The following is a 22,572-nucleotide window of genomic DNA, read 5'->3' as shown; positions in this document are numbered from 1 at the left end:
AATATCGAACTGCTTTCGGCGCTCGAGCTCTGGGATGCGCTGCTGCCATCACTGACTCTCTGTTGAGTACGTAGCCAGTGACACTAGCCACTAGCCATTACCCAGAGAGCAGGGGCGAGGGCTCAGCTGGGGACAACGCCGACGATGAAGTCGCACTCGGACAAGGTGTAACCCGATGTCTATCATGTGCATGTCATGCGAATAGTGAGAAAGTGAGAATGCCAATGATCAACATCTGACAACGGGGCGTCACTGACACGTCAGGTCGAGTCAAGTCACTTTGCATTGTATAGATGTTGGAATTTGGCAGTAGGCCAGTGGCAGGTCGGTCCCTGGCGACACGTACTCTGTCTCTGTGTCTGGGGTCCAAGAAGTGGCAAGAACTCAGTGGCAACTAACTTTGCGCTTGAAGATGCAACTTGCAAGTACTCCCTGACTCCCTTGAGTCAGTCAAGGTTCGACTTAGAATGGAAGGTTGGCAATAGAAGGAGTCTCTTGCCAATCGCGTCGCACTCTGTATGCGCTTAGCGCTGGCTTGGGCCTGCTTGGCAAGTTGGCAGGTCAAGTTAATGTAAACGCCGATAAACTCAAGGTTCTTTAGCGGTCGTCGAATAAGAATCTGCAGATCTGCACTGACAAAATTGGCACATGGCATTTTGACGGGCAGTTGCCGTCATTTCCGTCCGCCACCCCACAGTCTGCATTGAGAGACTGCATCTGTATCCATAGAATGGAACTTGAACCCGAATGCCATCACAGTGAACGAACGAAGAACAAACTCATCGATCCCCATGAGTCATGACAGATTATGTACGGCGGTCGGATGGCGCCATACAGACTGTGAAATAGCCTTCCCAAGGAGTCACGGCCTGACCTAGGAAAGTCACGGTCTGTCAAGTTGAAGCTCAAGATTGCAACCATAGCCCCTCAGCTCACGTCTATGATTCATCTGCATCACCTCTTGCGAGTCTTGTGGCAAGTTGTGGCACTCTTGAGTCTTGACTCTGAAGTGTTGGTCTTACCGTCCGCGCTCAAAACATTCAAGAAGCTGTTTCATTGCCAAGCCCGCAATGGCTTTTCCCCAGACTTCAATCTTTGAAATGCGATACAGATTCATACGAGCCAAAGCTTACTCAAGCTGCCGCGAATAAGCTGACAGCCTGTTGGTCAGATCTATTTTGACAAGCTGACAGAAAAGCGCCTCCAACGCGGGGTCCCGGGTGGTCGCTAGCCAAACTAAGCCAATGCACTAGCCATGCGGCCCATACCAGCTTTGAGAGTTCGGCATCTGTAGGAGTTCCAACTTCCAAGTCCTGACTCCTGACCCCTCGCGATTCTAGCTGGTATGCTGGATTCATTGTTTAAGCTTAAAAGCTTAAATAGGGGACCTTTGCCATGTTGAGAAAGGCATCTCTCGCTGTTTACCGACATCAAACATCATGCACGGTACTATTGCTCTCGCCTCGCTGGTTGCCGGTGCTGCGGCCTTCCCTCACATGGCCACTAAGATGATGATGGAAAACAAACTCTCTGTTGAAGATCTTGCCAAGCGGTCCCTTGATCTGCAGAAGCGCGACCTCGACTTCACCGGCTTGCCAACAACTGAGTTCAACGCCCAGGCACAGCTTGTCAGCAACACTGGTGCAAATGCCTTCCAGGCTCCTCGTAACCTCGGTCAGCCCGGTGGTGACATTCGTGGGCCTTGCCCGGGTCTCAATGCCGCTGCCAACCACGGCTACATCTCTCGTGATGGTGTCACCAACCTTGTTGAGGCCATCCAAGGCACCAACGCTGTCTTTGGTATGGGCTTGGACTTGGGTGGCTTCCTATCGGCATACTCTGTCCTCCAGGATGGAGATCCTATCACACAAAAGTGGTCAATTGGTGGAGCACCAAGCACATCTGGTCTTGGTGCAGTCCTTGGTCTCAACCCTCAAGGTTTGACCGGCTCGCACAACAAATACGAGACTGACAGCTCTCCTATGCGTGGTGACTTGTACCTGTACAAAGGCGACAACTACCGCCTTCAGCTTTCGCAGTTCAAGGAGTTCTACAACTACCACGCCGGCGAGAACGACCCATACTACACCTTCGCAGACATTCTCAAGTTCCGCAAGGCTAGGTACACTCAGTCGCTCACGCAGAACCCATACTTCTACTATGGTCCATTCAGCGGTGCTCAGGTTTCGCAGGCTGCCTTCACCTTCATCCCAGCATTCATGTCGAACCACTCTGCTGAGCTCCCCAATGGTTTCCTGACCCGTGAAGTGCTGCAGTCATTCATGTCGGTCGTCGGATCTCCTGACAACAACGGTGCCAATCTCCGATACGTCGAGGGTAACGAGCGTATTCCCGACAACTGGTACAAGCGTGCCATCAGCAATCCTTACAGCATTCCTGCCTTTACGCTCGATATTCTCCGTGTTGCTCAGTACGATCCACGCACACTGAACATTGGTGCCAACACTGGCACTGTCAACAGCTTCACTGGTCTCGACAACGCCAACCTCCCTGGCGGTGTCTTGAACTTGGCCACCCTTTCTCAGGGAGACAACGCCGTCTGCTTCTTGTACCAGTCCGCTGCTATCGCACGTGTAGACGCTGTCAAGGGCTTGGTCGGCACACTTTTGACTGCTGTCAACTCTATTGTGGGCCAGTACCTGACGGCTCCAGTGGTTTGCCCTCAGCTCCAGACACTGTTCCAGTAGCTTTTTACTTATCTTTGTACACTACTTCTATCTCCTACGAGTCAGTAACTTTTCCAATTCCTATCTCTTTACTTATTCTTAGTGTATGCACATGGTCCCGGCCGAACTCATCTGTTCCATCTGAAATCCTCTAAAGCTGACGCTACTAGGAATTGCGCCAGCGAGGCTGCGACTCCTGGAAAAGGCTACGTTCACCTCAACTATCGGACATTCGAGTATGGACTATAAGCTGTGGCCAGTCTGTCGCTCCAGGGTGAGCTCACCATATCTCTATATCGTACATGCATGTCTTGGTTTAGTAGAGGCTCTGTGGTTGACATCATTGTGGTTCAAAATTGGTGCCCTGACCTTGAGCTCGAGGTAGATGGTCGCTAAGGTTATTATGATGCACATGGTTGATGGCAATTTGAGGCACGGGGCAGCACAGACTGCACAGTCAGGTCAGCACCTGCCATGTTGCCACTCGGAAATGAAGGAAGCTCCGCTGGGCGCTGGCTACATACTTTGCGTTCAAGCCAGCCAAGTTACCTCCGCCGTAGGTATCAGGACTCAGGAGTCGCGAATCGTAATCGACAGGCTTGAACGCCGCTTGATGTCTCTGTCCTATTTCCATTGAGCATTGCCACTGCTACGGCAATAGCATACGCACACAAAACGGTGGACTATCTCCAGGGCAATACTCAAGAGCCAGGCTCGTGAGCCCCGAGCATCGTCGAATTTTATAGTGTGCTACTCGCCAGAGTTGCAGCCCACATGTTCAGGAACTCAAGATGCGCGCTCGCTCGCATGCCGTGCTGGGTTTTGATTGCCCCGTTTGCAAATAGCCCAGGCGGCCTGCTCAAGTGCCAGCCGGTTTGGGTGCCAGAGGTGGCAGCCTCAATGGCACAACTTGGAAGGTACTGCTAGGCAGCTTTGTGACAGACTCAGGTGTCAAGAGCCGCAAGACATTTATGTCATAAGCTTGAATGCGCTTTTGTCTTGCCCTTCGGAGGCCGGGGAGTCGGAATCACCTCAGAATCCGGGGTAGTCTTCTATTCTTTGGTAATCGTCGCTCTTCTACAGGTTTCATTGGACGGAGCCTTCAATAAAGTTTGCGAACGAAAGCAGGGCAGCCGCTGCCGCCAATCGAGTGAGTGCGCTGCCAGGAATTACACGCGAGATCTGCGCACGTTTCAAACTTTATTCCACGACACCAACTTTTGTCACGAAGCTTCTATGGACAAATTGACAATGCTTTGACGATGGCCACGATGATGAGCGGCTGATCATACGTTTCCCCGTATTTCCCGGTTTTCTGCGTGGATGCGTGGCGTTGTCTTGGCCCTTGTGAGGCGAACGACGTACGGGGTTCAAGTATATAATGAGCCTTCTCTGCTGCTCTGGCAACCCATCGACAAGTGTAGTTCTTGAAGTCAACGACAATGCACGGTTCACTAGCACTCACCTTCCTCGGAAGCGCTGCGGCCTTCCCTCACATGGCTGCTAAGATGATGATGGACAACAAGATGTCCGGTGAAGAGCTTGCCAAGCGGCAGACTCTCTCATACACCGGTTTCCCTACCACAGAATTCAACGCGCAAGCACAATTTGTTAGCAACTCTGGCTCACACGCCTTCCAGGCTCCTCGTAATCTGGGTCAGCCAGGTGGTGATATTCGTGGTCCATGCCCGGGCCTCAACGCTGCCGCCAACCACGGCTACATCTCTCGTGATGGTGTCACCAACCTTGTTGAGGCCATCCAAGGCACCAACGCCGTTTTCGGTATGGGATTGGACTTGGGCGGCTTCTTGTCTGCCTACTCTGTGCTCCAGGTCGGTGACCCTCTCACCCAAAAGTGGTCCATTGGCGGAGCCCCTCCTGCTACTCTCGGCAACCTGGTCGGTATCAAGCCTCAGGGCCTGACTGGCTCGCACAACCGCTACGAGACAGACAGTTCGCCCATGCGCGGAGATCTTTACCAGTTCAATGGCAACAACTTTGGCCTTCAGCTCTCGCAGTTCAAGGAGTTCTACAACTACCACGCTGGTGAGGAGAATCCCAACTACACGTTTGAGGATCTCGTCAAGTTCCGCTCTGCACGATTCACTGAATCTATTCAGAAGAACCCATACTTCTTCTACGGTCCCTTCACCGGTGCTCAAGTCTCACAGGCTGCCTTCACATTCATTTCGGCATTCATGAGCAACCACTCTGCCGAGTACCCCAATGGATTCCTTTCCCGCTCAACGCTGCAGTCGTTCATGTCGGTGACTGGCACCCCAGACAACAACGGCGCCAACCTCAAGTTTGTGCCTGGCAACGAGCGTATTCCGGACAACTGGTACAAGCGCGCCATCAGCAACCCATACTCCATCACAGCTTTCACACTTGATGCTCTTCGCATCTTTGCCGCAGACCCTCGCATCCTCTCTGTTGGTGGCAACACAGGAACTGTCAATTCGTATGTCGGTCTTGACTTGACCAACGCTACAAACGGTCTGTACAACGCCGGTACGCTTGCACAGGGCAACAATGCCGCTTGCTACTTGTACCAGGCTGCTCAATTGCCATTCGCAGACTCACTCAAGACTTTGACTGGCCCATTGCTCTCTGCAGTGAACGCCATCTCAAACCAATACTTGAAGGCTCCTGTCGCTTGCCCTCAATTGCAGCAATTTGACAAATCTTTTACGAACCAGTTCCCTGGTGCTTCGCTATAAAGGTAGGTTTGGCACGTAAAAAGTATATAGTAACGAAGTCATTGAAGTTCATTTGTCTTCCTATGGTACAGTCGTTATCATGCCAGGTCTATCGAACGATTGTGGTATCACACCTGAGCCGGTATCACGCCTGAGCCGTTATTACCTCTTTGAACTAGGATGATCTTGTCCCTACTCACCGCGGGAATGTGGTCGACGACGACATCAACTCTACCTCGGCGCTGTACTGTAGCCTGTAAAAGTAAAGGATCGGAGGCCCAAGAACCAAGTCTCCAATCATGACAGTCATGGATAGGTGTCGTCGCGTCTGCTCTAATTCGCGTCCGGCGCCAAAACACAAAATTAACCAGAGAGCGCGTCGACCTTCACAACACCACCTCCCCCCTAGACCATGGAGGTGAGCAGTACGCAAGGCTCGGCAGAGCCACTCAGCAGTATGTCAAGTGATGTTTCTGGTTTGAACTTCCCAGTCGTCAAACGTCAACGCATGTCAGACACCCAACAAGACGCGATTGCAGCCCATATCTATAATGCTTCGCAAACACCCTTCAAACCAGGTGCCATCAAGCGTATTCGTATGATCAATTTCATGACGTATGAGGACTGCGAGTATCACCTGTCACCTGCGCTCAATATGGTGATTGGTGCGAATGGAACGGGTAAATCAAGTGTGGTGGCCGCCATCTGTGTTGGCCTTGGCTTCAAGGCGGACTTGATGGGTCGTTCGGATGTGGAAGGTATGGTGCGGCACGGTTGTGACGCGGCGACGATTGAGATTGAGCTCAAGGCGCATACGGATGAGGAAGAAGATCCGGTGATTCGACGACACTGGACGCGCGGTACAGGCGACGGCAACAAGAGTAAGACTGAATGGCACATTTCTGGTAAAAAGACAACACACAAAGCTGTCATGGATCTCGCGCACTCGTATCGCGTACAGATTGACAACTTGTGTCAATTTCTACCACAAGACAAGGTCAAGAAGTTTTCTGGCTTGACTCCGGAAGAGCTGTTGCCTCAAACGCTCCGTACTATTGGGGATGGCACACAAGCCGATGTTCTGGAGAAGCTCTGGAAGGATCAGGATCTTCTCAAGTCCTCGTTAAAGGTAAAGGAACAGAATGAAGCGGCACTCAAGACACTCGAGAGTCAACAGGCCTCTGCCCGGAACGACGTCAACCTATTCCTGGAGCGTAAAGAGCTCGAGCGAAAGGTCGAGTTGCTCAAGTTTCAACTTCCTCTCATTCGCTACGAGGAAATCAAGCGTGACAAGGAAATATTAAAGGTCAAAGTCACTGAAGCTAGGGATCGTCTCAAGCGTCTTCGTGATGAGGCTGCACCGCTTGAAGAGCGTCGTGGTGAACTCGAGCACATGGCTGGGAAAGCCTCTCGCATTGCCAAGAAATCGCAGCTCGAGTACGACAACAGGGCCAAGCAGGTGGCCAGTCTTGCAGACCCAATCAAGGATATTGAGGATGTCATGAAATTGCTACAGAACAGACGCAAGCAAGAGCAAACGAAACAAAAAGGTCTTGCTGAGAAGAAGAAGAAAATGCGAGAGGAAGTTGCCAAAGCGACGCGTCAGCTTGGTGAGAAGCCAGACGTCCAGGAAGACCTTGGGGGTGTGATTGCACAAATTGTCGCCACCAATGAAGCTATTCGCGATACCAAGACTGAGTTTGAGGAGCTCAGCGTGAAAATAAAAGAACTCGAACGACACATTTCGCGAAACGAGCAGCAAAAGAATGACAAGTATGAGCAGCTCAAGAAGTTTAGCGATGTCAGATTACAGCGCTTGAATATGCTGCAAAACGTCAATCGTGATGCCGCAGAAGCTGCGAGATGGCTTGCCAAGAATAAGGACAAGTTTGAGCATCCTGTTGCGGGTCCTGTCTTTCTCGATGTTGAGATTGCCAATCCACAATTCAAGGTCATTGCTGGTATCACGTTGCAACGATCACAAGCCATGTTTGTTTGTGCGTCCAAGAAGGACTACAGACTCTTCAATGAACTGCTCGTGGATGGCAATGCCGCTGGTAGACGCTTACACTTGCAAGTGGTGGAGTTCTCTGAGACGACTGCACCAACAGTGGCGCGTCACCCACTGCCAGTGCCACGTGAAGAACTTGGCAAGTACGGATTTGACTGTTACTTGATTGATTGTTTGCGTGGTCCCAACTTGCTCCTCAATGCACTCTGTCATACTGCCAAGATTCATCGTACCCCGTTGGCAGCGAACTCCTTGACGGCAGCACAAGAAACAGCCGTGCAAGAAGCACAGTCTGGCGGGAAACCCCTCTTTGACCGCTTCATCTGTGGCAACTATGAGACAAGAGTGACGCGTAATTATGGTAAGTTTCAAACAGCAACGGATCCGGTGTTTGCAGGAGACAGATCAAAATGGCATACCGGCACGTCGGGTGATCAAGATGCTCGAAAACGCGCTGTTGAGCAGGAACTTAGGGAGTTGACTGCTGCGATTGAAGAAGCCAAAGCTGAGATTGAAACGCTGCGTCCACGATACGATGAGTTGAAGGAAGCAAGTCAAGCGTCTGATCAGGCGAAAGCTGCTCTTTCAAAAGAACGTGATCGTCTCAAGTCGCGAATGCAGACATGGAATAAGATGTTTGAGACGTTGGAGCATCGCAAGAAGATGTTGGATGAGTTGGAGCATGCTCCAGAGACATACCAGTCGGCCATTGCAGAGATCAAGGCGGAGCAGGTGGAAGTCACTGCTCGAGCGGTCGAACAGGCCTTGCTCCTTCAGGTATGCTACTGACAAGAACAAAAGAAGATGCTAATGAAACAGAAAGCAGTGTTGGAGGTTGTTGAGATGAATGAGAAGAATGTCCTGCGACAGGCCAGTGCCCTCCAAGCACAAGCCAATCTACGCGCCTTTACAGACCATACGCGTGCAAGGCTCATACAATGCGAGCAGGCTGAAGAGGCATGGACGACACTCAAGGACCAGCATCGTAAGATGGTTGCTGAAGCGCGTCAAATCCAAGATGATGCACACAAGTTATTGGATCGATTGACACCGCAACAAAGAGAGGTTGTGTCCAACTTTGACTTGCGCGAAACGCAAGAGAGTATTGAACAAAAGATTGATGAGGCAGAGTCCTTGCTGCAGCACATTAGTGTGCAAGCTGGCGATACGGTTGAAAAGTTTGAGGCGCGTCAGGCACAGATTGATGCGCTCAAGAAGCAAGTGATTGAGGAACAGGAAATGTGCGAAGCTGCATTGGCCAACATTGCTCGCATTGCTGGACCCTTCAAGCAAAACCTGGAGGCTATGGTGCGTGATATTGACAAGCAATTTTCTGCTTCCTTCAAAGCCATCAGGGGTCGTGGTGATGTCAAACTCAAGTGCCCTGATGATGCGTACAAGGAGTGGGCACTTGAGTTGTATGTTGAGTTTTACGAATCTTCTGGATACAGCAAGCTCAATGGAACGCGTCAATCAGGTGGTGAGCGTGCTGTCTCCACCGTCTTCTTCCTGATGGCTTTGCAAAGTCTCACTACAGCACCATTTCGGGTTGTGGATGAAATCAATCAAGGTATGGATCCACGCAATGAACGGCTGGTACATGCACGGATGGTAGCGGCGAGCTGCGAGGGTGAGAACCTGTCGCAGTACTTTTTGATTACGCCCAAGTTATTGCCTGGCCTGCGATATCACAGGCTGATGAAGATTCATTGTGTCACGAGTGGGAATTTGGGTCAGCGATCAAACAAGATGCGTGGTCAACGGTACTTGCAGGCTCTCAAGCGGCGTGCTGAGCAGATGCAGGAGAATTGAATGTGTCAAGGTGTGTATTTCGCTTTTGAAAACGTAGATGAATATCTTGTTCTATTTTCCATCACACACACGTTTACATGATGACCGTGGAGCCAAACTTGTCGTTGTAGCCAGGAATCACCCATCGTCCCTTCTTGACCATAGTCTCGACATTCTTTTGGATATCCGGACGCGCCTTCATGACATCCTCCACCGTCAACTCCTCAAAGTCGCGTGCCTGGGAGATATTGTCCAAAGTTGCCTTGAGATCACCGAGTTCCTGTTCAATGGTCTTACTCGTCTCTTGCGCATTCGACACTGCTTTTGCCTCGAATTGATCGATTGCCTTGAGTTGTGCTTTTGTATCCACCGTTGCTGGTTTGAAGGATTTGTAGGATTTCTCAATTTCCTCCACCACAGCGGTATTCTTCAGCAAGCCACGGTAGTGTGAAAAGTCCACCTCTGTGCGCTGTTGTTCAAGCAGGGCAAGCTTGTCCCGGGCATCGGTGTTGCGTTTGCGGAAGGAGGAGAGTTGCGAGAGGGTTTGCTGGGAGAGTCCGAGTTTTGAGGTGACGAGTGTCCAGTCGACCTTTGAGACTGCGGATCTGACGGACATGATGGGTAGTCTGTTGACTGGGCTACTGACTGGTTTATTGTCTACTGTCTCTTGTCTCTTGTCTCTTTCTCGTCGTCGGAAGTCGGGCATGTCAACTCGGGGATGCAAGTGCACGTGAGCAGGGAGTCAGATGGGAAGGCGAGGAGGAGGAGGAGGAGGAGGAGTGCTTTTGCTATACATGTAGATGGGTAGAGGGGTGGACTAGCTGGGGGAGCGGCTGGAGTAGAGAAGAGTAGAGGGAGTAGAGGGAGAGCACATGGACAGATGAGAAGCAAAGACACAGAAGAGGACAGTGAGCAACAGCTGCACCCTACAGCTTACTGCCACTCCCCGTCTCTGATGCACTCCGTCGCTCATGCATAAACTCACGCACCCTCGAGCCACCGCCTGCTGCCTGCCAGAGCTTCTCCACCTCAAAGGCAAGTTCCACTTCTCCCAGCACTTGAATACGACCACCGACAATACCCCTGCGTGTACTCAGCCCACCAGAGACCCACGCGAGGAGATCCTTGTCACTGATGTAAATCACACAGGCTGGTAGCTTGCGCACTTTGTGTTTACGAAACGTAGAAGAGGACTTGAGGTTGGGTGTGCGTTGTTTGATGGCGGCAATGGGTGGTTCAGTGGAGAAGACTGGAGCTTGCTTTTGGCCGTTGAGGAGGGCGTAGTACGTGGATGCGTTTTCCTGAGGCTTTGAGACGATGAAGGTGAAGTAGCCGCTATATGTATTAGCATCGTAATTGTAGAGAGACTGAGCAGGATGGGGTCGTACGAAAGGGACTGGATGAGTTTTGGTGATTCTGCGATGGTGGATGCGACGACGGGGAAGATGCTGGATGCGTTGGTGTTGTCGCTCTGGTTGTCTGCTGCTTGCGACATGGTGGCCTGGTCTAGCTGGATAGACTACGCTACTGTATCGAGTATCAAGTATCAAGTATCAAGTATCAAGTATCCTGCTCTGTGTCGAAACGCGGGGGAAGACGAAGGGAGCCGCCGCCAGCAAGACACAAGAGAGAGAGACATGGACATACACTGTGGACTACTGCAGATATATGGGAGACAGCCTACTTGTTCAGCTCCCTGGCTGCCTCCTTCAGCTCCTCCTTCGTCTTGGGCGCCTCCAATGTAGACACCTGCTCCTCGTCGAGCCTCACGCCGCCGACTGGGAATGTTAGTACGGTGCTACAAGGGCTGTAGCGAGGGCGCATGGCAGCAGATCTGAGCAGTGTAGCTTCCTCATAGATACAGCTACAGTCTCCCCCGATGCGCTCCTCTGCGCAAACAATCCCGGCATACCTGGTCCGTGTGTGTGTTTGGGGCTTGACGATGTTAGCGCACTGTTGTTATGGGAATGGAAGGACATACTCTGTCTCGTGCTCGGGCATCATGGTCTTGTCGATACCAAACTGCTGTTCCTTCTTGTCTGACATGGCTGCTTGCTTGGCTGTCTCTTGTAGTGGTATATACTATATGTACTGTATAGTCTGTGTACCTGGCTGTTGCGTCACTCGCCAACTTCAACTGACAAAGACGCGACCACAACCAGCAAAGACTACTCTTACTGCTACTACTGCTACTACTGCTAGACTCTACAGCTATGGACACACTCGCTCCCTACCTCCGTCAAGCTACATCCCTCTCTACACTCCACATCTTCAGCTACGGTATCCTCAGCGGCACAACCATCTGGCATACCTTCATCAATGGACCCCTCGCCTACAAGACCCTTCCCAGACAACAATTCGGCGCCCTCCAAAAGCGCCTCTTCCCAACCTTCTTCACGCTACAGACTGTGACGGGTGCATTTTGTGCCTGGACAAGCTACATCGCACCGGCATCGACGTGGAATGAAGTCGTTGCCCTCTCTGTTGTGGCGACATCGGGTCTCCTCAACTTGCTCCTGATCGGGCCCTGGACAACACGAATCATGGATGAGCGTCATAAGCTCGAACGCTCTACCAATACAAAATACACAGATACGGACATCTCACCAGACATGTCAAGGTTGAATTTGCGCTTTGGTATCGCGCACAGCGTGAGCTCAATCGTCAATTTGGCAGCGCTGGGTGGGATTCTTGCACAAACGGTTCATCTTGGTGCACGTCTCCACGACTAGAGTCATTTTGTGCATTTCTTGCATTGTTCTTGTTTGGTAGACTCAGTAGTCTATTCAAGACCCCATTCCTCCCAAATCTCTCATTGCCATCATGATTTCTTTTACAGACTTCACCCGACGTCCAACAGAATTAACAAAATCTAGCAAGAATTAAGATGAAGCATTGTAAAGGGATGACTCCATCATTGTAAAGTGCAAGCAGCTGCGACAGTCAGTTGAAAGAGCTCTTCACCGGATTGCGTGGAAAAAGGTCGCCGCTGGAGGACTACAGCCAATAGCCATCGTCACACCCAATGCAAACGTCTCCCTCACTTCAAACCACATCGCCCAACCTCCCAAGCCAACCAAACACAGCATCAACACAACCAACACTGCGAGTGGCACTTTCACATACCAAGCTCGAGCCAATCCACGTTCCCAACGAGATCCATCGATCCATGCATCATTCGCTTTGATTTGAAGGGTCGCTGGATCGAATGCATCGAGACTTGCTGCATCGCGCTGAATCACAAGTCCTAAATGGATAGCAACAGGAATCGCCACTGAAAAGGGTAGGATGAGGAGTGTTGTTGTAAAACGAATCACAACACCAGCTTGTGGCACAATCGCCACAATAACGAATGAGAGCGCCCAGAATAATGTTGCAAAGGCGTAGAAGACCGCTCTGCCTGTCTTGGAGATCAAGAGGGGTCCATCAAATCGATCAATCAAATTGACATACAACAATTTCGCGCCAATGTTGCCGAAAAATGCGGTCCCTGCGAGATTGGTCAATAGGGTAAGGCCCTTGACGATACGCGCATGTTCAGCATTAGAGAGACCCAGATACGATGCTACCGGGTCAGCATACTTTCAACACATGAAAGGGCTTACGCAAAATTGTGTTTTGTCCCAAGATGGCGTACAATACAGGTCCAAAAATCAGGTACACGACAACCGTCAAGACTTGACCAATTGCCAAACTACGCTTGAACTGAGTCGGTCGTCTCATCTACTCGTCAGCAAGTCAACCATACACTTGAGGAATGCTGTACCTCACTCAATGTCTCAACAACGCCGATACCGCCACCAAAGGCAAATGCAATTTGCATGACTGCTTTGACCTTCTCCTTGAGACTCGTCGTTCGATTGAAGACAGCAAAGACATGCACTGTAGAATCTGCGCCATTCGCAAGTGCTGGGCCATAATGGTGTGCCGACAATAAAATCCATGCACAAGTAGCAACCAGAACCACGACCAATGCATGTGAGATGCCGAGATAGCGATTCAGTCGTCGAATGGAAGAAGACACGAGTGCAAGACCTACTGTGATGGGTAAGATGATGGAGAAACAAAGCTTGATGCCAGCTGAGCCTTCGCTATTGACGCCATTGATGAGTTGTGACAAGAGACGACTACTGGATAGCAAGAGCGAGCTTGCAATCATCAATAGCTGAATCGTCTGAGCAACCCCAATCAAGGCGCCAATCGGTCGACCTAAGATGCGTTGGGCGAGGATATGCAGTGTTTTGACTGGATACTGTACTGAATCCACTTCGAGAAATGCTTGCGAGAGGAGAAAGTAGCTCAAACATGTGATGCTACCAAGGATAACAACAACAAGTGCTCCAGGCACCATACCCAATTCTGATGTTAGCACAAATTCAACCATGCAGCAAAGCGAGCGTACGACTAAAAGCGAAAGGCACGCCATGTGGATTCAATTGGCTCATGAGAAACAGCGCAAGGGCTGTAATCCAACCAGTGGTGCGTACTCGCCGTTGCTGCTCAATCACAGCATACCGCACACCCGGATACATTAGGATAGGTCTTTTGACGCCAGCATTGGAGAGGTTATGTCGAAGTTCCTCATCCCGTCGACGTTCCTTTGCGAAATGTCGCAGGATGTGAATGGTTGGTCTTTGTGGTAATGCTGGATGAGGCATCGCACTCAATTGCCAAGAAGGATGTTTTGCAGCACGTGTACTATCTAGCACTGCAAGAGTCGTTGAATCCTGTTGTCGAGAACGTAAAGCAGCGTCACTACCGGCAGCAATCGAGTCAGGAGACTGATTGAGGGGTTTATTCAAATCTTCCTCGCTGATGCCTGCAATGAATTCACCAGTTGGTAAGATGACACCCAATTTATTGGTTCGTGCTTCAGGCAGTCGTAGACCGTCTGCAAGACTAGGTGTCGAGGCTCCTCCAGTATTACCTTGAGAGAGAGGTGCACCGCGTTGCAAAAAGGTTTGAGTATGCTCCCGTGCTGAATGGGAAGAAATCGACGTGAGTGGTCGACTGGCGTGGCTTGCTGGTACAAAGGTTTGCGATGGTCGCGTATATGGTTGCTGAAGCCAAGGTCCAGAGGGTGTTGCAGAAGACTGGCTCAGCTGCCTTGAAAAGGAAGGAGTCGGCGAGGCAGCTGTTGTGGAGGATAGAGCTGGATGAGCTGGCAGATGGGGGACAGGTGGACCCTGGTCGTGCTGAACACGCTTGATAGAGCCGGCTGATTTGGGAGGTCGCTGCCACCCGCTACTTTGCTGCTGTTCAGAATGCCGCGATAAGTCTGGTAAGGATGGCTGTTGTTGCAAGCGCCCACCTGTACGCGCACTAGGTGAACGGCTAGCGAGACTGTGTGAGCGACGAGCCTCGTCATCTTGCGCAATACGCTGCTCAATACGTTCCATTTGATTACTTCTTTAATAGATGACTGTTGATTGAAGGGCAAGTATTTGCTTGACTGCCTTGCGCTGAGATATTGAAACGCTTGTGAAGAGGCCCTTGGTTGATGACAGCTTTTCGTTGCAAAAGAGGACGAGCCGACTGGACGATGTTGCTGGCTGATTGAAAGGTCTCAATGAAGATCTTTGAAGATCATGAATACGTCTCCTGTCGTGTATGAGACTGCGTCGTATGCTCTCGACAAACAAAACGGGTTGGGTCGCATGGCGTTGCCCCTGAAAGTGTGTGGCATTTGAATCGTGTACACAGTTCTCGCTGCTACAAGTACAAGATGTACATTACACACAAGGACAAGTCCTTCTAATGCACAGTACTCAGGACTACACACGACGACTTTCAAACATCTCAAGCTGTCCTTGCACACTTGGACGTTCCTGCATCTTTTTGAACCAGGCCGAGACATGCTCACACTCCTCGGGGATATCCACCTTGAGGAGATGGAAGAAGATGAGAGCCCCAATCAAGGCAATGTCAGCCATTGACAAGTACTCTCCTGTGATGAACTCCTTATCTGCCAAAATCTTGTTGAAGTGGTGAAGACCTGCCAGGGCCTTGTCTCGCTGGTTGAGACCATAGTCTTTGTTCTGGTAGATTTCAACCTTGGGTCCAAGACCAGGTGTTGCATGGTGAAAGTAAGTACTGATAGGATTCATCACCTCTAGCTCCACTCTGCGAGTGAACATGTGGATCAAGCCTTGCTCTTTCGGTGTTCTGCCAGTCAGTTGACGCTCCTCCTTGAGGTCATCGAGAAACTGCGTAATGGCAACACACTCGGCAATGTAAGTTCCATCCTTCAGCTCCACGACTGGCAGGGTCCCAGAGTAGTTGAGACGTATAAATTGAGGAGTCTTGTGAGTTCCGTCCCGCAAGTCCACACGAACCCACTTGTCGAAACGTTCCAGCAGATCCAGCTCTGCAATCGCAATGCGCACACGTGCGGGGTAAGGTCCTCCGTCGAAGTCGTACATCGTTAAGCCATTGTAGCTGTCGGTGTCTGACATCTCAATCGAAATAATGCTACAGAGAAGGTTGAATAAGAATAGAGATAGAAATATATGCAAAATTGTCTCTGGAGACGGCGGTCAAGGGCTCTTATAACGCCTGTCCAGTCAGGTGGGCCTTGGGAAGGTATTATTAAGCGCCGGCTGCGGGTTAATCTTGTGCGAGGTCTCAGGTCGCACGCTTCATTGCGTCCCAACTCCGCCGCTATAAACCTCAAATAAGAGGGTTTATATACTGTACAAGTAGGCCCGCGGACCCATTCGAAGCCGAATTCACGCTTGTATCACCCATCTTTCCAGGTTCATGGATGGAGAAAATGAATCGGTCCACACTGCTTCGCCCCTGAAAATGTGTAGCATACGAATCAACCGTGAAGTAAACTGATCCACCTGGTACCAGACCTACGGAAGCTTAAGGTACGAGACTATGTTTACTCTCAGTCCTTCACGCGACGGCTTTTAAGACGCTTGGCATGCCCTTGGACGCTTGGTTATTTCCTGCAAGTAGTCTCTTGCAGTGATAAAGTCGTTGTCTGCCAAATTAACAGTTTGTTGAAGTGTTTAGCGTAATACTATGAGTAAAGTGAACGCTTTGGCGACCATCCTAAGCATAGAATCGGAGGTGTCTCCATTGACGGATTGATGATGATAAATTGGTCTCTACAAGGTTAAAAGAAAGAAGTGAATAGCCATGCATGCCTGCAGGCGTCAAGGATCAACATGAGTGACCAAAGACTCAATCAAGTCCAGGGATCCAGTAGATAATAAGGAAAAAGACAACACCCCCAAGGGCACCAGCGAGCACAGCTTGCCACAGCAATCGATCCAGCAAACGCCGGAAGGAAGGATCCTCCACCCATCGTTGACGATCAAAGATCTTGCGAATCAAGTTGCGTGACTTGTACTTGGCTTCCCAGTACTGCTCAAACTTGCCAAACAAGTCTGCTTCCTCGCTATCTGCAAAGAGATCCCAGGGACGGTACTGCACGCGCTGCGTACCTTGCAGAATGATGCAAGATCCATTGTATGCGGCAACAGCAGTCGTGACACCGAGGAACATGAGTGGGAAAGCTGCAAGGGCACGCCACTTTCGCCTGACGTCGCCAAGGATCAATCCCACGGCAAGCGCAATTGCTGCAAGGATGGACACGGCACCGACTACTCGAGCGAAAGCAGTACGAGCGCTGTTGGCATTGCATACGCTGTATCGGATGAAGTTTGGGTAAGCGCAGCTGGACAAAAGACCATAGCAGTGGTCTGCTGCTTCGCGCAAGGCAGATGGGTGCGTCGTCTGTTGCAGCGTGTAGACTGTCTGACGTTGGAGCTTGTACGGCAAGTTCAGCTCTTGAGGAGAACCACGAAGCAGGTATGTCTGGATGCAAGTCTCGATTTCTGCACGCATTGGCTGTCTGGCTGCTTCGGTTGCCGTCTCAGTCGAGTCCATCGAAAGGTTGCGTCCCTCGTGAATTGCTGCCTTTTCTTCGTATGGCATTGTTGGCGTGCGAGCGCTGTACACTGGTGCCGGCGTGATGGGCGTACGTGGCGTATCGGGTCGTGTTGCATTGCCAGAGCTGTTTGGAATGGCACCACGCTCCCATGCAGGAAGCTTCTCGTGGTCTGGATGGACGCCATACGAAGGCGTGTTGAAGTCCGCGGATGATTGACGCAGAATAGCAGGAGACAATGCCTTTACATGCTCGGGTAGGTCATCAAAGCGCTTGCAGTAGTCTTGATAGAAGAGCCAGAATTGCAGGTTTTCCACGGTGAAGTCGACGTGCGCCATGTATCCGGCTAGATCCTGTTCGTTAGAGCTGTTTTCATAGACAAAGGTACTTGCCTTGATGTGGACAGGAGGACATGACTTGCCAGACAAGACTCTGTCTAGCTCGAGCTCTGAGGGGATGCCTGGTCGAGAGTGGTTGGACGTAGTGTCGCTGGAGGAGCTCTTGGTCGTCCTGCCATCACTGTCCTTATTGTAGGTCTGCAAGTTGGGACTAGCGAGGATGTTAGCTTCAGACCAAGGCACAGAGGCGCTCGGGTAGTCGCGTGCGTGTGGAGCGAGTTGATCTACTTGAGCCTGTCTCTACACTTACCGGCGATAGAATGACTTGGTGAAGAGATCCTGGAGTCCTCCGATCATGGTGCTGAAGAGTAGTGGTTGTTGAATGGATGGTCCAAGGTCTGCAAGCGTGTCGATGTTCAGGACTGCCCTTTATCCTCCTGCAGATGCTCGTACTCCAAGTGCTATGGTCCAGCTCCAGCCTCAGCCATGTCGGCCTATGCAGCATCACCTCAGTACACTCGAGCGAGACAGCGACAAGCTTCCGAGATTGGACGCAAGTGGGCCCACTGGGTGCGGCCTTGCCGCATCACTCAGGCAATTGACCGTAAGCGTACATAGGTTATCCTTGGATCATGCATACGGTCCAGACTCCAGATACATTGATACTTCACAAGACTAAGAGCTTAGTGGTTTGCTTCAGCTCAAGGCTTCGTAGATGCACAGTTTGATGCAGCTGGTCTCGCTCCTGTCATGTACAACTTCATAGCATAGATGCAGCCTGCAGCTACGAGTGGACACTCAGCAGATACGAGTCTGCAGCTGCAGTCGCGTCGTGAAGCTGCTTAAGCACGGGTTTCCTTAAATGGAGGCGCGGTGTGTCCGTGTTTGAGGTTGGGAGACAACCGAGATGAACCAACATCCACTTTTGCGAACAAGTCCGTCCAAATCCGCAGATGACTCGGACGTACTACTACTGTCACCGTGTCACGTCCATGGTCAACATAGCAGATAAATCTAGTTGATGATGTCTCCAAAAGGCAAGTCAATGGCACAGTGAAGTATGGCGCATTTGCAATTTGCAACAATTCTATCAAAGACTTAAAGATACATCGCTGCTATCAAAGCTCTCGGATGTCAAGACCATCCTGTAGCTTCTTCTTGTTTGGCATGGTTCCAGCACGCATCAACTCAGATGCCTTGGACACAACAGGGTCATAGCCCATACTGACAACTGCCACAACAGTGTCGCCCTTGGTGTAGAAACCTACAAACTTGCTCTCCTCCAAAGAACCTTGAATGATCAGATCGTCCCAGCCCACGGTGGGCGAATTGTTACCGCAGTATCGCAGCTGACCGCTCTGAGCAGACCAGAAGTAAGGCACATTCTTGAATTCCTCCTTCTTACCTGCAAGCGTCTTGGCAACAGCGCGTCCATGATTTTGCGCAACATCCCAGTGCTCAATGCGAATGGGTTTGCCCTCAGCGCCTGGGCCAGTGTAGGGGAATTGCGCAATATCTCCAACGGCGTAGATGTCTGCTTGGCCCTTGACTTGCAGGTAAGAGTCAACCTCAATACCACCATCCTTCTCGAGCTGAAGTCCTGAACCATCAAGGAACTTGGTTGCCGGTGCTACGCCGACACCCAGAATGATGAGATCTGCTGGCAGCTTCGTGCCATCTTTGAGAACGACATGAGTAGCGCTCTTGCCACCGTCTTCAGCAATTGCCTTTTCAACGCCTGCCTCCATATAGAGCTTGATGTTGGCCTGCTCAGCGGAAGCCTGAAGTTGTTTACCAATCTGCTCACCGAGAACATTCATCAGTGGGTATTTCTCCATGCCAATAACTGTGACGTTGTGATCCTTTGCATTTGCATAGGCTGCTTCCATACCAACGAAGGAACTGCCAATGATGACAACGTTCTTCTTTGACTCACCGCGCGCAGACACAATCTCGCTAGCGTGCTCGATGTTACGGAGCACAAAGACATTATCGAGCTTGAAGCCATCCATAGGCAGGCGCTTAGGTGTTCCGCCAAGTGCAAGCACAAGCTTGCTGTATGAGACTTTGCCGCCACTCTCAAGTGCCACAAACTTGTCCTTGATATCCACAGACTTGACAGTTGTGCCCTTCTGGAAGTCAATGTCCATATCCTTGTAGAAGGCCTCATCTCGCAACGCAATCTTGCTGGCATCCGTGATGAGTGCCTTTGAGAGCTTGGTCCTGTCGATAGGGTAGTGCGCCTCACTCGAGATAACAGTGACTTTTCCCTTGAAGCCATATTCACGAAGACCCTCTGCTGTCGTTGTACCGGCAGCGCCTCCACCAATCACGACAACATGCTCATCCGTCTCTGCCTTTGCGCTCTTGCAGGGCTTTCGGCGCCCGGCAGCAAGGTCCTTCTCTGCTGCAGTGATAAACACGCTCTCGCCTTTGATGCTTGTAGCAAAGGCAATGATGGGATCAATAGCAGGAGCATCTTCAATATCTCCAGTAGAAATCTTGAAGCAAGCACCATGCCATGGACAAACGATACGGCCCTCGCTCAAGACACCCTTCACCAGTGGCGCGCCGTAATGTGTACACTTGGGGCTTGTTGCAAAGTACTTGTCATTCTGCTTGATGAGCAAAACCTTGTGCTCTGTGCCAGGAACATTGACCTCCTTCTTTTCGTTGTCTTTCAAGTCTGAGGTCTTGGCGACGAGGTATTCTTGGGTGGATGTAGACATTCTTCTAGCTGACGTTGATTGTAGGATTCTGAGAAGCTGCGACCTTTGCATCGACTAGCAACAGCTGGTCAATGTGCCTTGAATGTGTCTGCGGTGCGCTACTGACTGTCTCCGCAACCAGATGAGGTCATGATGAGCTTGACGCGCCGCCAATCACGGGCCAGCAGATTCTGAGCAGAAAATCATCCACGAATTTGACCACAGCACGTGTGAACACTGCAGCTGGCAAGACCATTCTCAACCAAAGACACAACCGCTCGAGAACTCGAAGCTGACAGTGACCTTAACCCTTGTCATACCTGAGATGAACACGCATTCCTTCGTAGTTACTGGCTAATTTCCAAGCTCTGATGTGGGTTCCCGCCGAGCAGAGCCATTGCTTGAGCTCGTAATGTCTCCGGCGATGCACGCATCTGCCTGGAATGCGCTCTCGTCAAGCTTGACGAGGACTCTCCACTTTGTGCTCGTACTCTTGAGAGGCAATTCTTGAGCAGTCCGGCAGTCATGGTAGACGTGGCCATTGTGCCTTCGCCATGCCACCAGATCTATGGTCAGCATCCTGAAGAGCAGCTGAGAACAGGTTTACAAAAATCGAGCGTGAAAGGACTGTGTGGCACATCGACTCGGTAGATTGGCACGCTCATACCAAGCGCTGTGCTCAAGCGCTCATCGTGGTACCTGTTGTAGTGTGCAGTCAGAGTGCGCTGTGCAATCGCCTGTGCATCAGCTTTCTTGTTCTGTAGAGATCATATGGATGCACGAACCAGTACATGCGTGTCTAGCTCTTCCTCTTCTAGAGAGCTTGTGTCGCCCAAGCAGCTGTAGATGCCCAGCTGTGTGACCTCGTCAGGGAATCCATTGGCGCCAATCAAGAAATGAGCAGAAAGCAATTTTGGGCCAGCCATTGTAGTAAAGCAGGGTATTGACTATCTCTTACGCTCTTCTGTAGCTTCTGACAAGGGTCTCTAGCAGTATATCCTGAGGTCTGTTCCCCTGTAAGCCCCTGACACTCGGGAGCTGGGAATTGGGCGCGTGAATTTGACGCGCCGGAAAAAATCAGATGTGAAGGCGCTACTTCTAGTTCTACAGCACACAAGTCTGCCATCTTGTGCCTGTTTCATGGCTCTCTGATGGTGTTATGAGCTCAAGCATCACCTTGGCATCGGTCAAGGAACATATAGATGCAGGCATGATGCCCTAGCCCAGGAAGCAGAAGCTAACAAACGCAGCGCATGGAAGACCAAACGACGAGTCTCTGCAGCGCCGTGCTGTCTCTGCCGGCGTGAACCTCTTCAGATCGTTACCTGACGACTCGCACTGGCTGTGTGGATCACCGCAGGACAAGCCAGTCTTCGTGCCTACGCTGGTCGAGTGTCTTGTTCTTTGGCAAATTGAACAATCAGACGACCGAGACTGGCTTCGTCGAGGTATAGTCACGCAGGTCTCGCGCTGCCATGAATGTGCACGTCTATACCAGACAAAGCTGCGCCAAGACTTCCGTCTATTGATGCAGAACGTCTACCACCACGACGTATACAAGCTTCCGCTCATCCTTGCTCGCTTAGACTCAGAGGACGTTGAGCGCTTGACGTCAGTGCTGGTCGACACCATCAAACGTACAAGTGAAGCTGGACTACGTCTAGCTGATCAACAAGGACCTGGGTTTGAGTCCGTCAATCTGTGCGCACTGTTCGAATGCCTATGGAATCCTGCACTGCTCAAGGACAATCAGCTCAAAGATGCCTTTACATCGGTCTTTGTGGGAATTCGCGAGCGTGGGAAACTACTGCGCGTCGCCAACCATATTCTGCCGGGCATGTACACTTTTGCCTTTTCGACAAATCCCGAACTCAAGGTCTGGTCGCGCAAGTGCTTCGAGAAGCACAAGAAGCTAGCTACTGCAACAGAATTCAAAGCTGCAGGTCGGGAACAAGTTAGTGAGGCATACACTGCTCTAAGAAGTGGAAAGCTTGACGCAGCAACTTTTTGGAGTGGCCTCGCATTCGTCCTTCAGTACACAGACGCAGCTGCAGTCCTGAGCGAACTTGGCCACTGCGACATCAATCTCATGGAACTCATCTGTGGCGAAATCTCCTCACAGACGCGCTACCTTGTGCAGATTTTGCTCTGTTTAGACAAGCTGCTGGCAGCTGCTGGTAGCAACGCATGGTCTACATGCCCAATACCGGCTCAACAGCTCGGGCAAGTTGTACTGCAAAACCCAAAGTTCAAGGAACTGCTCCATCATCCAGAGCATGCAGATGCCATTGACGGCGGACCTTCTGCCTTTTTGCATTGGTTGCAGCCCTACGTGCATGCACAGACGGGTGGCAACAAAGCACTGATGCTTCGGCAAGGCGTAGATTACTTGCTCAACGGGGATCTGCTAGCTGCTCTTCCTAGCATCTCTCAAGCCG

At 51.0% G+C, this 22,572-nt stretch overlaps 13 protein-coding genes across 13 annotated transcripts; 6 read left to right on the top strand and 7 right to left on the bottom strand.

Annotated features, from left to right (window-relative positions):
• Positions 1 to 1,439: 1,439 nt before the first annotated feature.
• BCR37DRAFT_390712 (Chloroperoxidase) lies at positions 1,440 to 2,708 on the top strand (the record flags this gene model as incomplete). The annotated part of the gene is made up of 1 exon (XM_040870900.1): positions 1,440 to 2,708. One exon carries the CDS (start codon positions 1,440 to 1,442, stop codon positions 2,706 to 2,708), a length of 1,269 nt encoding a protein of 422 aa, XP_040727849.1.
• Positions 2,709 to 2,881: 173 nt separating this feature from the next.
• On the top strand, positions 2,882 to 3,501 carry BCR37DRAFT_376335 (uncharacterized protein). The gene has a single exon (XM_040868576.1). The coding sequence runs from the start codon at positions 3,073 to 3,075 to the stop codon at positions 3,322 to 3,324; it is 252 nt and encodes an 83-aa protein (XP_040727848.1). The 5' UTR covers positions 2,882 to 3,072; the 3' UTR covers positions 3,325 to 3,501.
• A 628-nt stretch (positions 3,502 to 4,129) lies between these two features.
• Positions 4,130 to 5,407, top strand: BCR37DRAFT_385430 (Chloroperoxidase; the record flags this gene model as incomplete). The annotated part of the gene is made up of 1 exon (XM_040870352.1): positions 4,130 to 5,407. One exon carries the CDS (start codon positions 4,130 to 4,132, stop codon positions 5,405 to 5,407), a length of 1,278 nt encoding a protein of 425 aa, XP_040727847.1.
• A 391-nt stretch (positions 5,408 to 5,798) lies between these two features.
• Positions 5,799 to 9,209, top strand: BCR37DRAFT_385429 (RecF/RecN/SMC; the record flags this gene model as incomplete). Its single annotated transcript, XM_040870351.1, has 2 exons — positions 5,799 to 8,174; positions 8,217 to 9,209. 2 exons carry the CDS (start codon positions 5,799 to 5,801, stop codon positions 9,207 to 9,209), a joined length of 3,369 nt encoding a protein of 1,122 aa, XP_040727846.1.
• Positions 9,210 to 9,282: 73 nt separating this feature from the next.
• Positions 9,283 to 9,804, bottom strand: BCR37DRAFT_343388 (uncharacterized protein; the record flags this gene model as incomplete). The annotated part of the gene is made up of 1 exon (XM_040867502.1): positions 9,283 to 9,804. One exon carries the CDS (start codon positions 9,802 to 9,804, stop codon positions 9,283 to 9,285), a length of 522 nt encoding a protein of 173 aa, XP_040727845.1.
• A 155-nt stretch (positions 9,805 to 9,959) lies between these two features.
• BCR37DRAFT_376331 (uncharacterized protein) lies at positions 9,960 to 10,708 on the bottom strand. Its single transcript, XM_040868575.1, has 2 exons — positions 10,577 to 10,708; positions 9,960 to 10,523 (listed from the first exon to the last, which is right to left on the bottom strand). The coding sequence occupies exons 1-2, from the start codon at positions 10,681 to 10,683 to the stop codon at positions 10,115 to 10,117; spliced, it is 516 nt and encodes a 171-aa protein (XP_040727844.1). The 5' UTR covers positions 10,684 to 10,708; the 3' UTR covers positions 9,960 to 10,114.
• Positions 10,709 to 10,868: 160 nt separating this feature from the next.
• Positions 10,869 to 11,234, bottom strand: BCR37DRAFT_390708 (uncharacterized protein; the record flags this gene model as incomplete). Its single annotated transcript, XM_040870899.1, has 3 exons — positions 10,869 to 10,966; positions 11,101 to 11,123; positions 11,170 to 11,234. 3 exons carry the CDS (start codon positions 11,232 to 11,234, stop codon positions 10,869 to 10,871), a joined length of 186 nt encoding a protein of 61 aa, XP_040727843.1.
• Positions 11,235 to 11,401: 167 nt separating this feature from the next.
• On the top strand, positions 11,402 to 11,920 carry BCR37DRAFT_385427 (uncharacterized protein; the record flags this gene model as incomplete). Its single annotated transcript, XM_040870350.1, has 1 exon — positions 11,402 to 11,920. The coding sequence occupies one exon, from the start codon at positions 11,402 to 11,404 to the stop codon at positions 11,918 to 11,920; it is 519 nt and encodes a 172-aa protein (XP_040727842.1).
• A 177-nt stretch (positions 11,921 to 12,097) lies between these two features.
• BCR37DRAFT_376325 (uncharacterized protein) lies at positions 12,098 to 13,086 on the bottom strand. The gene is made up of 3 exons (XM_040868574.1): positions 12,955 to 13,086; positions 12,794 to 12,911; positions 12,098 to 12,753 (listed from the first exon to the last, which is right to left on the bottom strand). The coding sequence occupies exons 1-3, from the start codon at positions 13,009 to 13,011 to the stop codon at positions 12,149 to 12,151; spliced, it is 780 nt and encodes a 259-aa protein (XP_040727841.1). The 5' UTR covers positions 13,012 to 13,086; the 3' UTR covers positions 12,098 to 12,148.
• A 1,876-nt stretch (positions 13,087 to 14,962) lies between these two features.
• On the bottom strand, positions 14,963 to 15,610 carry BCR37DRAFT_401792 (glutathione S-transferase; the record flags this gene model as incomplete). Its single annotated transcript, XM_040871856.1, has 1 exon — positions 14,963 to 15,610. One exon carries the CDS (start codon positions 15,608 to 15,610, stop codon positions 14,963 to 14,965), a length of 648 nt encoding a protein of 215 aa, XP_040727840.1.
• Positions 15,611 to 16,178: 568 nt separating this feature from the next.
• On the bottom strand, positions 16,179 to 18,249 carry BCR37DRAFT_376321 (uncharacterized protein). The gene is made up of 3 exons (XM_040868573.1): positions 17,737 to 18,249; positions 17,481 to 17,637; positions 16,179 to 17,441 (listed from the first exon to the last, which is right to left on the bottom strand). Exons 1-3 carry the CDS (start codon positions 17,781 to 17,783, stop codon positions 16,380 to 16,382), a joined length of 1,266 nt encoding a protein of 421 aa, XP_040727839.1. The 5' UTR covers positions 17,784 to 18,249; the 3' UTR covers positions 16,179 to 16,379.
• Positions 17,737 to 18,268, top strand: BCR37DRAFT_376320 (uncharacterized protein). Its single transcript, XM_040868572.1, has one exon. It carries the CDS (start codon positions 17,809 to 17,811, stop codon positions 18,103 to 18,105), a length of 297 nt encoding a protein of 98 aa, XP_040727838.1. The 5' UTR covers positions 17,737 to 17,808; the 3' UTR covers positions 18,106 to 18,268.
• A 90-nt stretch (positions 18,269 to 18,358) lies between these two features.
• On the bottom strand, positions 18,359 to 20,438 carry BCR37DRAFT_376319 (uncharacterized protein). Its single transcript, XM_040868571.1, has one exon. The coding sequence runs from the start codon at positions 20,204 to 20,206 to the stop codon at positions 18,545 to 18,547; it is 1,662 nt and encodes a 553-aa protein (XP_040727837.1). The 5' UTR covers positions 20,207 to 20,438; the 3' UTR covers positions 18,359 to 18,544.
• Between the last annotated feature and the right edge of the window lie 2,134 nt (positions 20,439 to 22,572).

The sequence above is a fragment of the Protomyces lactucae-debilis genome (assembly GCF_002105105.1).
Source record: "Protomyces lactucae-debilis strain 12-1054 chromosome Unknown BCR37scaffold_2, whole genome shotgun sequence".
NCBI lineage: Eukaryota > Fungi > Ascomycota > Taphrinomycetes > Taphrinales > Protomycetaceae > Protomyces > Protomyces lactucae-debilis.
Note: the sequence above shows the minus strand (reverse complement) of the source record. Positions and strands in the feature narration are given on the sequence as shown.